Source organism: Acomys russatus, chromosome 6 (genome assembly GCF_903995435.1).
Source record: "Acomys russatus chromosome 6, mAcoRus1.1, whole genome shotgun sequence".
Taxonomy (NCBI): Eukaryota; Metazoa; Chordata; class Mammalia; order Rodentia; family Muridae; genus Acomys; species Acomys russatus.
Window position 1 is genome coordinate 19,321,688 of NC_067142.1, and position 13,223 is coordinate 19,334,910.

The 13,223-nt window shown below is 42.6% G+C and overlaps 1 protein-coding gene across 1 annotated transcript in view; it reads right to left on the reverse strand.

Moving 5' to 3' along the window:
- Epb41l5 (erythrocyte membrane protein band 4.1 like 5) overlaps window positions 1-13,223 on the reverse strand; it is a 98,019-nt gene that overhangs the window by 6,735 nt on the left and 78,061 nt on the right. The window contains exons 20-21 of the mRNA XM_051147262.1: window positions 12,117-12,181; window positions 135-225 (exon numbers count right to left, since the gene is read on the reverse strand). Of these exons, the coding sequence (XP_051003219.1) occupies window positions 135-225; window positions 12,117-12,181 (156 nt within the window). The remainder of the gene's footprint in view (window positions 1-134; window positions 226-12,116; window positions 12,182-13,223) is intronic.

A 13,223-nucleotide genomic window follows, 5' to 3' on the forward strand; every position in this document is an offset into this window, starting at 1 on the left:
GCTCCTCTTGGGAAGGAGGGTCTTTCCTAGGACGGAGGCTCAGCTGTTCCTCCCACCTCAAATCCCAATGACAACCAGCAATCAGCCAATGTCCCCGGTCACATCACAGGTGAAACTCAATATTGTCTTCTTACCTTTAGTACAGATCCACTGTCTGCAGCTGTGGCATGCACCGGGGTGAGGGAATCTTTGCAGAGGGGCGTGTTATTTTCATTTAATACAGTACTAGAAGAGAAAAAAAGGAGACCATGCAGGGCTTATATAGAAGTGGCCTGCTGGAGAAACCTCCAGGAAGAAAGGGCAGCTGGAGAAGAACGCACGGCCCTGACATCCGAGCGGCCCCTCGGCTGCTGGCTCCGACAGCACACTGCCTTGCTTCCTTCCTACAGTCACACTAAGATGATAGAGAAGATTTCTCTTTAAGGAAAAAAACCCCACAGGACCTGAAAACGAAGAATTGGCAGTATAGTCTAACCCTTCAGCAACTTCAGAACGAATCTTTAGAAAAGAACAGTTTCAGCCTCAAACCCAGAGGAATATGTAGAAGACGGGAAGTGAGGAAGATCTTTCTTCCTTCTCTTTTTGAGACAGGGTCTCACTATTTGCTCTGGCTGTCTGGAGTTCACTATGCAGTCCATCTGGCCTTGAACTCACAGAGATCCACCTGCCTCTGTCTCCCACGTGCTAGGACTAAAGATGTGAGGCCACTATGTCCGGCTCCACTGGCTTTTCCCCCCTCCCAATCTGTACATGAGAAAGCTCCGTGGATCACAAATTTGATACAAAGCCAAGACAAAAGAGAAAAGTGAGGAAACAGGAGGAGCCATGGTGAGGGCACAGGCTGGAGAGCGGTTGTAGAAGGTACAAGTGACATCTAGGATGCCCCGGATACTGCAGTAGACAAGAGGATGCTGAAGCACCTGTGACCTGCAGGCCTGACAGATGATGGGGTCTTTATCTCCTGATGAGAACAAGAATTTTCTATATGAGGCTTCAGTGGCAGGAAAGAAAAGGGAGGCCCATGGCAGATTCTTTATCAAGTCGTGTGCACAGGGTGGAAATCTGATCTTCCACTGTTACTGGAAACATCAGCATCTGCCCCCATGTATCCCCTAAGATCAAGAAAAATATGAAGGATAGGCCTGGATTGCAAAACTCAGACAGGACAATGAGTGGAACTTTGGGTCTCCTGCTAAGAGCAGACTAGAGCTCAGGGTCCTGTGGACACAAGGCAGCATGTCACCACTAAGCTGCAGCCCCAGCAATCTTCTAGTGCTGCAAAACATATCCCAACCTAGAGCCAACTATAGACTTTGAGAACATTTCTCTATTAGAAAACCACATCATTAGCTGGGTGGTGGTGGTGCACGCCTTTAATCCCAGCATTTGGGAGGCAGAGGCAGGTGGATCAATGTGAGTTCAAGGACAGCCTGGTCTACATAGCAAGTCCAGGATAGTCAAGGCTACACAGAGAAACCCTGTCTCGAAAAACCAAACAACCCCGCCCCCACTTTATTGCAATGGTTTATACACATATTTTTACATGTGTGTACTTGTCTGTGTGGGTGCAGACATTATGCAAGGCACAAGAGCACGTGTGGAGCCTAGAGGACAAACTGTGGGAGTTGGTTCTCTCCTCCTACAATGTGGGTCCAGGGGTTAAAATTAGGTTGTTAGGCTTGGCAACAAGCCCCTCTACTCCCTCACTCATCTCTCTGGCCCCTAAAGACCTAGGTATTTTTATTTTATGTGTATTAGTATTTTGCCTGCATATATGTATGACATCATATGCGTGCCTGATGCCACACAGGTCAGAAGAGGGTGCTGGATCTCTTAAAACTACAGTTATAGATGCTTATGAGCTGCCTTGATGGTGCTGGGAATAAACCCAGACCCTCTGAAAAGAACAGTACTCTTAACTGATGAGCCAGCTCTCCAGCCCCATTTTCCTTTGTTTTTTCATTTTCTTTTTCTTTTATATCTTGGCTTCAGTCAGTCATATGAAGTCTCTGTCAAATCATTAGCTGAGTTCTAAACTAGGACAGCAGGCATCAGAGACCACAGATAACAAAGACATGTCAGAATATTACTTTGAACAGTTACCAACTATTATATAACCACACAGCGGGCAGACCCAAGAAAGCCCGAGAGAAAAGATTCTGCTTTGAGAATTACATCATTAAGATCAAAATGTCCACTTTTAAATTAAATGTGACGAACTGTAGCTCACTCACAAGAAGAAACACTGTAGCAGAAGCTCAGAAAGCACAGAGCAGGACAGCAGGCAAAGGGCTCAGGTGAGGCAAATCCTCTCAGAAAACAACAACTACAGGAGACCAGGACCATGTGCCAACAGATGGAAAATTAACCAAATGGAAACTTTAGAGCCAGAGAGAATGACTTTTTAATTAAAAGTTTGTATAGGATTTCAATAGCAGATTTAGTAAGGCAGAAGCATTAGTGAGCTTAAACAGATCAGCAGTTCATGCAAAACAGCAAGCACAGCAGAAGGGACTCCAGGACATCTGTCCCATGTGTGCTGCTCTAGGAGAGGACGTGCAAAAGGGACGCCTGCAGAGACAGTAGCTCAACACCATCAGATCAGAGAAATCTAATAGATAGAGAATAGGCTCCATGAACTCTGCAAGATAAGCTCAAAGAGACCTATGCCATCATATTAACTTACAGTGTTGAAGGACAGAGACAAGGAGAGGCTTGAGGAATGATGATTCCTCCATCCAACGGATCCCCATAAGGATAAAGCCAAGTTTTCTTTCTTTTTTCCCCCCTTTTATTTTTAATTTTTAAAAATTTAAATAATTTATTCAGATTACATTTAAATTGTTATCCCCTCACTTGTATCTTCCCTCCTCCCTCCCTCTTTCACCCTATTCCCCTCCCTTAGGCCTGTGACAGAAGGGGACCTTTTCCCCCACCATATGATCACAGCCTATCAGGCCTCATCCTGGTAGCCTGCTTACTCTTCTTCTGAGTGCCACCCAAGGGGAAGTGGTCAAATAAGGGCGCATCAGAGTTCGTGTCAGAGTCAGTCCCCTCTCTCTACACAACTGTGGAGAATGTGCTGCCATTGGCTAGATCTGAATAGGGGGTCTAGGTTTACTGCTTGCATCATCCTTGGTTTTCTTTTCTTTTTCTTTTTTTTTTCTTTTTTTAAAAGTTATTTATTCACCGGGTGGTGGTGGCACACACCTTTAATTCCAGCACTTGGGAGGCAGAGGCAGATGGATCGCTGTGAGTTCAAGGCCAGCCTGGTCTACAAAGCGAGTCCACAACATCCAGGGCTAGCTATTACACAGGGAAACTCTGTCTTGAAAACCAAAACCCCCAAACCAAAAAGTTATTAATTAATTAATTCATCCATTCATTTTGGTTTTTGAGACAGGGTTTCTCTGTGAGGCCTTGGCTGTCCTGGACTTGCTTTGTAGACCGGGCTAGCCCTGAACTCAGAGATTTGCCTGCTTCTGTCTCCAGAGTGCTGGGATTACAGGCATGGCCACCATACCCGGCTGGTTTATTTATTTTTTTATTTTATGTACATTGGTAGTTTGTCTGCATTGGTGGCATGTGTCTGTGTGAGGGTTTCACATCTCCTAGAGCTGGAGTCACAGACCCGTTGTGTGCTGTCATGTGGGTGCTGGGAATTGAGCCTGGGTCCTCTAGAAGGGCAGCCAGTGTTCATCAGAACTTTTCATCAGAAATCCTTTACCCCAGCAACTGAGAGAATGAGGTAGGGGCAGTTCATGGAGAGCCTGGTTACAAGGCAATAACAAAACAAAACAAAACAAAACAAAACACTCCCTGGGGATTCTGCCTGTGGATCCTCAGCTTAGCTCCTTCCCGAGGACCCTTTTGAAGCCTCTGCTCCTTTGTATCAGCAACCAATATCCAGAAAGACTTTCTACCAGGGACCCACAGCGGCAATTTTCACTATCCATCCTTCCTCCCGTATGCTCTCTCCAGTCCCACCCTCAGCTCTGTAGCAGCCTGCTTACAGGTGCCCCTCTATCCACTCCAACTCCATTCACTGAAGACTCTTTGTACAGATCCAGGGTCTCCATAACCCTTTCTTCTCTGTCTCTCCAGAAACTGTCTTATGGAAGTCTACTTTAATGAGCCCTTCCTCCCATCACACCTCCACTTCCTGGGTAATCTGCCTTTTGGTGTGGACTGGATTCCCCTACCTCTTTTCCATAGCTCCTCTCAGCTATTTCTCCTAGCTAATCTCTATTCCTCTGCCAACCACTGACTAGCAGAACTTTCTAGCTGGGACCCCATAGGGCCACACTTGTCTACGGTCATGAGAAAGCAACAGCAGTCAAAGAATGAATGGAGCACCAGATGTCAATACTTGGAAACACCTGAATCACTATAACTTTAGATGCCTAGACTGCAGTGTAAGACAAACATGACCATCCAGGACAGTCTGCCTCCGCCAGGACCCACAGTATCCCTGAGAAACTCAATACAGCTGAAGCACAAGACAAGGACGGCAAACAGCAAGTATGGCTGTGCTCAAGGGCCTTGAAAAGGATATGAACACATCCACTAATCAAATCTGTGAAAGCACAGAAACAGGAAGGAAATAAACAGTTCAAGACATCAAAGTAGAAACAGAAACACTAAGGAAAATCCAAACTGGGAAAAGAACAACAACAAATCAAAAAACTAGAAATAAAAAATTTAGGGCATCAAACAAAAACTTCAGAGGTAAGCCTCACCAACAAAGACATGAAAAGAGAACCTCAGGTGCTGACAGCAAGGTACAAGAAATGGATAACTCAGTTAATGAAAATGGTAAAACAAACAAAACACAAAGCCCAAGCACAAAACATCCAGGAAATCTGGGACACTATGAAGAGACCAAATATACAAATAGAGAGTGGAAGAAGAAACCCAAGTCAAAGGCACAGTAAATATTTCAACAAAATCAGAAGAAAATGTCCACAGTCTAAATAAGGAGGCGCCTATTAAGGTATAAAAAGCTGTTTTAGTTAGGGCTTCTATTGCTGTGGAGAGACATCATGACCACAGCAACTCTTGGAAAGGAAAACATTTAACTGGGGCTGGCTTACAGTTCATAGGTTTAGTACATTACTGTTAAGGTGGGAAGCATGGCAGCACGCAGGCAGACACAGTGGTGAAGGAGCTAAAGAGTTTACATCTGGATTGGTAGGGAGCAGGAAGTGACTGTGAGCCACTAAGCCTGGGCTTCAGCTTTTTTTGGACCTCAAAGCCCAACCCCTACACCTACTCCAACAAGCCACACCTCCTAATAATGCCACTCCTTATTGGCCAAGCATTCAAATATGAGCCTATGGGGGCCATTCTTATTCAAACCACCACAGAAGCATAAAGAATACCAGATACATGAGACCAGGAAAGAATTTTTCTTTTCTTTTCTTTTTATACATTTATTTTATTAAACATGTATAAAACAAACTACACACAGCAGGGAGAACCATGTGACAATCATGAGAATAATGAGTTCTATACATGTTACATTCATAGTGACGTGGCCATCTGTAAGTGCCTTTCCTATCTTGCTGGGTCTAAATTTCCGAATGAGATTCAATATCTATCCTATCTCAACTCTAATAGCTTAACTTCTTTATCTTGATCTAAAACGATCTTGTCCCCTAACCGACTAAACTTGGCTGTAAAACTATACTATCTTGTCTTCAGTGCCCCTCAGAGACTTGAGAAGGAATAAAACTTAAATTCCTGAGTGAACCAGCAGTGCGGGTTAGCAGCTTCCAAAATGTACAAACTGACTTAAGACAGTTTACTGCCTGACCAGTCCCCCAATACACTTTATAAGATTGGAGCCCCATCTTCAGCTTTCTGGCCTAATATCTCTGCCAGACTTGTTCGCAGGGCAGGAACTATTGAGGACTTGCTTACTCTGACTTGGCAGAGTGCAACTGTTGACTCTGCCTGCATTGAGTTGCCCATTTTTAGGCAGATTCTGTTTGTGGCAGGAACGAGGATATTTTGCCCAGTGGCTGGTTTGCCACCTTTGAAGTCATCTCCATAAGGAGGTTCTTTGATGCTCATCATCTTCATTGAGTTTGGCTGGGTATTATCAGGAGTTAACTTGTCTTGTCCAAGAAATTTGGAAAGAATTTTTCAATGGCACATAATAACTAAAATATTACATGCATAGAACAAAAAAAGGATATTAAAAGCTGCAGGGAAAAAGGCCAAGTAACATATAAAAGCAGGCCCAAAACATCTGACTTCTGAATACAGACCCTGAAAACCAGAGGGCCTGGATGAGTGCTCTACAATCTCTAAAGGACTACAGATGACTACTATACCCAACAGAACTATCAATCACAATAGACTGAGAAAGAAAAACATTCCACAATAAAACCAAGTAATCAGTATCTAGCAATCAAGCTCTACAGAATGCAGTAGAAGGAAAATTCAGTCTAAAGAGGTTAACCACATCCAACAAGACACAATGAACAATATATTCCCAGAATAATATATCAAAAGGAGAAAAACCTACACCACAGGAACAAAATAAAAGGAATCAATAAACATTACTCACTGATAATCCAATATTTTTGGTTGTTCTTTTCTTTCTTTAAAAAATTTATTTGGGGCGGGGGTTTCAAGACAGGGTTTTTTTCTGTGTAACAGCCTTGGCTGTCCTAGACTCACTTTGTAGACCAGGCTGGCCTTGAACTTACAGAGATCCACCCACCTTTGCCTCCCAAGTACTGGGAATAAAGGCGTGCACCACCATGCCTGGCATGTTTGTTTGTTTGTTTTTCCTTGGCTGTCTGGGGCTGATTTTATAGACCAGGCTGGCCTTGAACTCAGAGATGCACCTGCCTCTGCCTCCTGAGTGCTGGGATTACAGGCATGTGCCACCTGCTGTGGTAACTCAGTATTAATAGTTTCATTTCTCAAGGAAAATGACATTAACAGATTGGATTAACTAACAGCGTCCAAGAAACATACCTCAGGATTAAGTATAGGCATCATTTCGGGGTAAAATAATGAAAAAAAAAATATTCCAAGTAAATGGACCTAAGAAGCAAGCAGGTGTAGTTATTTTAGTATCTGACAAAATAGACTTTGTATCAAAACTAATCAGAAGAGATGGGGAAGGACACTACATATTCATCAAAGGAAAAATCTACCAAAAGGATATATTGCAACTCTAAACAATGGTGTACCAAACACAAGGGCACCCATGTTCATAAAAGAAACACTACTACAGCTAAAATCACACACTGACCCTCACAAAGTTAACAGTGGGTGACTTCAATACCCCGCTCTTACCAACAGGCCATCCAGAAAAACTAAATAGGGAAACATGGGAGTTAAACAACATTAGAATTCAAATGGACCTAGCAGATATTTACAGAATCTTTCACCCAAACACAAAAGAATATTCTTTCTTCTCAGCAGCTCATAGAACTTTCTCCAAAATTGACTACATACTTGGACAAAAAATAAGTCTCAACAAATTCCAGAAAATAGAGATACCCTACATCCTATCTGACAACCATGGATTCCAGCTGTCTATCAATAACAGAAAACATACAAACACATGGGAACTGAATTCATGACTGATTGAAAAACAGGTCAAGACAAAAACCAAGAAGGAAATTTAAAAGCCAGGAGGCAGTGGTGCACACCTTTAATCCCAGCACTCCAGAGGCAGAGGCAGGAGGATCACTGTGAGTTTGAGGCCAGCCTGGTCTACATAGTGAGTTCCAGGACAGTCAAGTCTACACGGAGAAACTCTGTCTCAAAAACAAAACAAAACAAAGCAAAACAAAACAACAACCCCCCCCAAAACAAAAAACAAAAAAAGAAAGAAAAGTTTCTAGAATTGAATGAAAATGAAAACATAACACTTCCAAATATGTGGGACAGAATAAAGGCAGTTCTAAGAAACAAGGGCCTACATACAAAAAGTGGTGAGAGCATGTATTACTAACTTAGGAACACACCTGAAAGAGCAAAAAGAACAAATAACACCCAAAAAGAGTACGTGTAGTGGGCGAGAAATAATCAAACCCAGGCTGAAATAAATGAAATATACAAAGAATAATAAAACAAAGAGTTGGTTCTTTGACAAAATGAATAATACTTAACAAACCCTTAGCTGAAGTAACTTTCTGACATAGAAAGAAGATCCAAGTGAATAAAGTTAGAAAGGGTACATCACAACAGACACCAAGGAAATCCAGAGAACTGTAAAACATACTTTAAAAATCTGTACTCCAACAAACTGGAAAACCCAAAGGAAACGGATAAATTCCTTGACATATATGACCTACCAAAGTTAAATGAAAATCAGATAAGCAACTTAAACCTATAACCACTAGTGAAATAGAATAGTAATTAAAAGTCTCCCAACTGAGGGGGGAAAAAAAAGCCCAGGGCCAGTTGGACTCAGTGCAGAAGTCTACTTGAAAGAAAAATTAATACCAATGTTCCTTAAATTATTTTGTAAAATAAAAACTGAAGAAACAGCTCCAAATTCATTTACAAGGCTACAGTTACCTTGATATTTAAACCACACAAAGGTCCAATAATAAAAAAAAAAGAAAGAAAGAAAAAAGAAAATTACAGACCAATATCCCCTATGAACATAGATGCACAGATTCTCAGTAAAATACTGTGAGCTCAATATAAGAACACATCAATAACCAGATCTCCAAATACAAATATTGTATGTTTTCTCTTATATATGAATGTTGATTTGTTGCTGTTGTTGTTGTTTTGTTTTTGAGATAGAGTTTCTCTGTGTAGTCCTGGCTGTCCTGGAACTCAGAGGCTTGCCTCTGCCTCTCAAGTGGTGGGATTAAAGGCATGCACCACAGCTGCCTAGCTACTTTTTGTTTGTTTTTGTTTTTCGAGACACGGTTTCTCTGTGTAGCCCTGACTGTCCTGGACTTGCTCTGTAGACCAGGCTGGCCATGAACTCACAGAGATCTGCCTGCCTCTGCCTCCCGGTGCTGGAATTACACTTATGCACCACCATACCTGTTTTGTTTTTTTAGTTTTATGTGCATTGGTATTTTGCTTGCACATATGTCTGTGTGAGGGTGTCAGATCCCCTTGAACTGGAATTACAGTACAGTTGTGAACTGCCACGTGGATAGTGAGAATTGAACACAGGTCCTCTGGAAGAGCGGTCAGTGAGTCCCTTCAACCCCATGGATGTTGGTTTTTAAGCCTTTGGTATATATGTTATTATCTGTATAAACACAGAGGTTAAACACTGTAGTGGCTTTTTTTTTTTTTTTTTTTTGGATCCCAAGTGTGGGATGGGGACACACTTGTGAGAGAACAGGTGATGTTTATCCACTAGAAGATGAACCACCTCATAGGGGGCTTGGTCCTTGCCAGCTGCAACTCATCCTAGTACAGACTCTGAGAGGATACATGTATCTAAAATAGAAGGCGGGGGCTTTTTGGGTCTTGGTATTATTTGGCTGTTAAGTGCTGCACTTCAAGATGCAACTAGAGAGAACCACTGCAGCGAAGGCTTTCGGGCTCTGGGTTCCGGCAGCAAGTCTGGTGGAATTGCTGAAACCCTGCCAACTACGCCAGGGGAATCGCTCCCAAGAACTGAATTCAATAAGGTCTACTTCTCCTGTTTCCATTAACCTCTTTCTTTCCCATCTAGGGTAGCTGGGTTGGAAAGGAAGTATACACATTAAAGAACCCCAAGTAAAGTAGGTTTGGAAAAGGTGAAGCCTACAAGGCGCCTAGTAAGGGACTGAGGAGGGAATTGGGAATTTCCAAGGAAAGGTAAATAGAATACATTGTTATGAAGATATAGTGGGGGGGGGATTAAATGGGGATGAAAAAAGGGGAATAAAAGAAGGGAAACAAGGAAGGACAACTGACACTAAGGACCATTCACAAACCCAGGCTGAAGAAGCTTCCCAAAATATACACATATATGAAAGGAATCCAAGTGGAGTCAGCAAACAAGGGAAGCCAAGGCCCCACCTAGACCTCTCTCACCAAGGGATGCTCCAGCGTCAGAGTGGGTTACATCTAGTCAAGGAATTCCCCAAGCCTCTCAGGCCAAGGTCACTGGTTGGCATCCACAACGAGGGGAAGGCCCTACTGCTGAAGACAGCACTGACGTATGTCATCAAACATGGAGAAGTCAAGCTGGTGTGTAAATAGAGGCTTTATCCCTACCAACTAGTGTTCATGTGGTACTGGAAGGTACTCTAGACACTAGCAGAGAAGAAAGGTAACCATTTGCCCCGCTACAAACCCTGTGGTCTACAGCAGTGATCTTGCCTATAAGGTATGCTGGTGCAGTAGTGGCCCAGATGTTGTGGGAGTAACCAACTGCGATCTGCCTGGATTTCAAGCCCACTCCAGGTGACAGAACCCATGTCTGACACTGCTACTCAAGCTACTCAGGAATCTGAGACTGGATGGGACATGTACCTAGGGGAAAACCAAATACCATTGTTCAGCTAGGGAAAGATTGCAATAAAAGGACTCCTCATGACATTCTGCTGTACCTGTAGGTCAGGGCCTTGCTCAGCCATCACCAGAGAAGCTTCTTATAGCAAATGGGAGCAAGTACAGAGACCAACAACCGGGCAGTGCGTGGAGTCGAGAGGTTGTGCAGCACTCAGTGCTAAAGGGGATGTCTTCACCAAGCCCTCCCCCAGGCTTGGAGAGCTACACTGAAGAGAAGGCACAAAGATTCTAAGAGCCGGAGGGGATGAATGACTCCCAGGAAATAGTGGGATGACCCCAAACATAGTAAGACTGATGTACATACGGACTCGCAGACACTGTGGTAGCATACCAAGGACCTGCACGGGGCAACCCAGACAGGGTCTCATTAATGCACAGGCTTCCTTCCACTTCTAACCATGAAGCTATCTGCAAATAAAAATTAGTCTTCTCCAATGGTCTCACTGGGATATAAACACCCCGAAGGGCAGGCCTCAGCAGTAGATGGCCAATATAAAATGAGCCCAATGGTACTTTGTAGACTTTCTCTCTCTAACTGTTCCCATTAAGCTTCTTTATTTTATTAGTCTTTTTCTTACATATTTTGTTTTCTGTCTTTCTGTGTCTGTGGTGTGTGTGTGTGTGTGTGTATGTATGTGTGTGTGTGTGTGTGTGTGTGTGTGTGTGTGTGTGAGAGAGAGAGAGACAGAGAGAGAGAGAGGTGTATGTGTGGAAATGTGTTTCTTTTTTAAAAACTTGGTTTGGAGTTTTTTGTTTTTTAAGAAGAAAAGAAAGGGCGTGGAGTTGGATGGGTGGCAAAGTGGGGAGAATCTGGGAGGAGGGAAAAGGCATGATCAGAAGATAGTGTATAAAATTCTTCTTTCCAGTTTAAAAAGTGAAATTGCCAAATATCCAATAGCAACAAAAACCCAGAACAAAATAACACAAATGGAAAATCCAAGATCGGACAGCATTGCTACTAAAAAAAGAAAGAAATGCCAACTCAGAATCCTACATCTAAGGGAGCTATCCTTCAAGAAAAGAGGGAGAAATGAACAACCCTCAGACACATGAGAGCTAAGTGGGCGTGTGGCAGGTAACTATGGCCAACAAAAAGGCTAAGGAACCTGTCCCCTACCTATTAACTTGAAACTGATGAAGAAAAGGGAGACAGCTGGGAAAGGACCAGTTCATTGGATTCAGTGATGAACACAAAACAGAGTGAGAACAAGGAAAAGTGCCCAACAACACAAATAAATGGCAACATACTCACTAAGAACAGAAGTGGCTGAAGAGGAGGGGACAGCAGGGACATTTGCTTGGTTCATGCCAGAGTCTTTGGCGTTCAGCTTGCTGTGATAACAAGATGGAACTGCAAGCAACTACGAAACTCAAGAGTAATGCTAATTAAACATCATTTTTTGTTCTATAGTTTTAATCAATTAAAGAAAAGTGAGAATGTGGAATGACTAAGAATATATTTAAACAATCTAAAACTAGATACCAACTGGCAGCAGAGAGTGGATTCAAGCTGTCTTTCAAATAGATATAATGTACCCATTGATAATATACAAAGAAGAGGTAGCAAGAAAACAAAATAAGAAAATCAACTTAATTCAGTTTACCCAGGACTGTACCTGTTTGTGGTAGCATCCTGAACACTGGTGTTTTTATGAGTTAATAAACTCTCTTCTCTTGTAACCTAGAAAGTAAAAATAATAAAATAATAAAAACACTGAATCTTTGAAAAGATAAAGTAACAAGTTTATCTCTTTCTCCTATAAAAATAGAAATAGCCACTTGCTTCAGTTCAAATAAGAGATAATCATACCTTACCAATGCCGTGTCTGTTACCCAACAACCAGATCAATAAGACTCAAGTTCAAAGTGTTGAACATACATCTTCTTACCACCCAGCTACAGAGTGCTAGCCAATACAAACAAAAATCACTAAAATCCAATGCCAGCACTTTTCAGATTTACATGATAAAAAGAACATCGTTGGCTGTGTATCTGGATCCTTAAATGAAATGAGTATTTTAAGGAGGAAATGCAAAAAGTTTTCAGGGTTGGGTTTTTGTTTGTTTGTTTGTTTGCTTTTTAGTTTTTCTCCAGACAAGATTTCTCTGTGGCGTAGCTTTGGCTGTCTTAGACTCGCTTTGTATGCCAGGCTGCCCGCGAACCCCACCTCTGCTGGGATTAAAGGCGTGCACCACCACGCCCGGCTCCAAAAGGTTTTCTAAAGAGTTCGGTTTCCTAGCATTACTGAGGAAACGTTTAGCACAGTAGATGTAATCACTTCAGATGTCTGATGGCTTCTGAAAAACATCATAGGTGCGTAACAGACATGCAACATTTTCACTGCTCCCTTCCTGAACACATTCATACAATTTCATATAAGCTGAAATCATACACGTAGCCTTTATTTCTTTAGAGCACCATGGTTTTCAAAACATTGCTCTGTTTGTAAACGTGTATGAGTTTGCGAGTGCCACAGCACAAGCACGAGGTTGGAGGGAAACACGTGGGCATTGTTCTCTCCCTTGGCTGTGAGGGTCTTGGGGACTGAACTGAAGCTGTCAGTATTGGCAGTAAGCTCCTTTATTTGTCAAATCATTTTGCTGGCCCTGGGTGTTGGTTGGTTAGTTTTTTTGGTCAGTGTCAAGCTAGAGTCACCTGAGAAGAGGGAACCTAGGGAACTTCAGCTGAGAAAATGTTCCTGTCAGAATGGCCTTTAGGTAAGT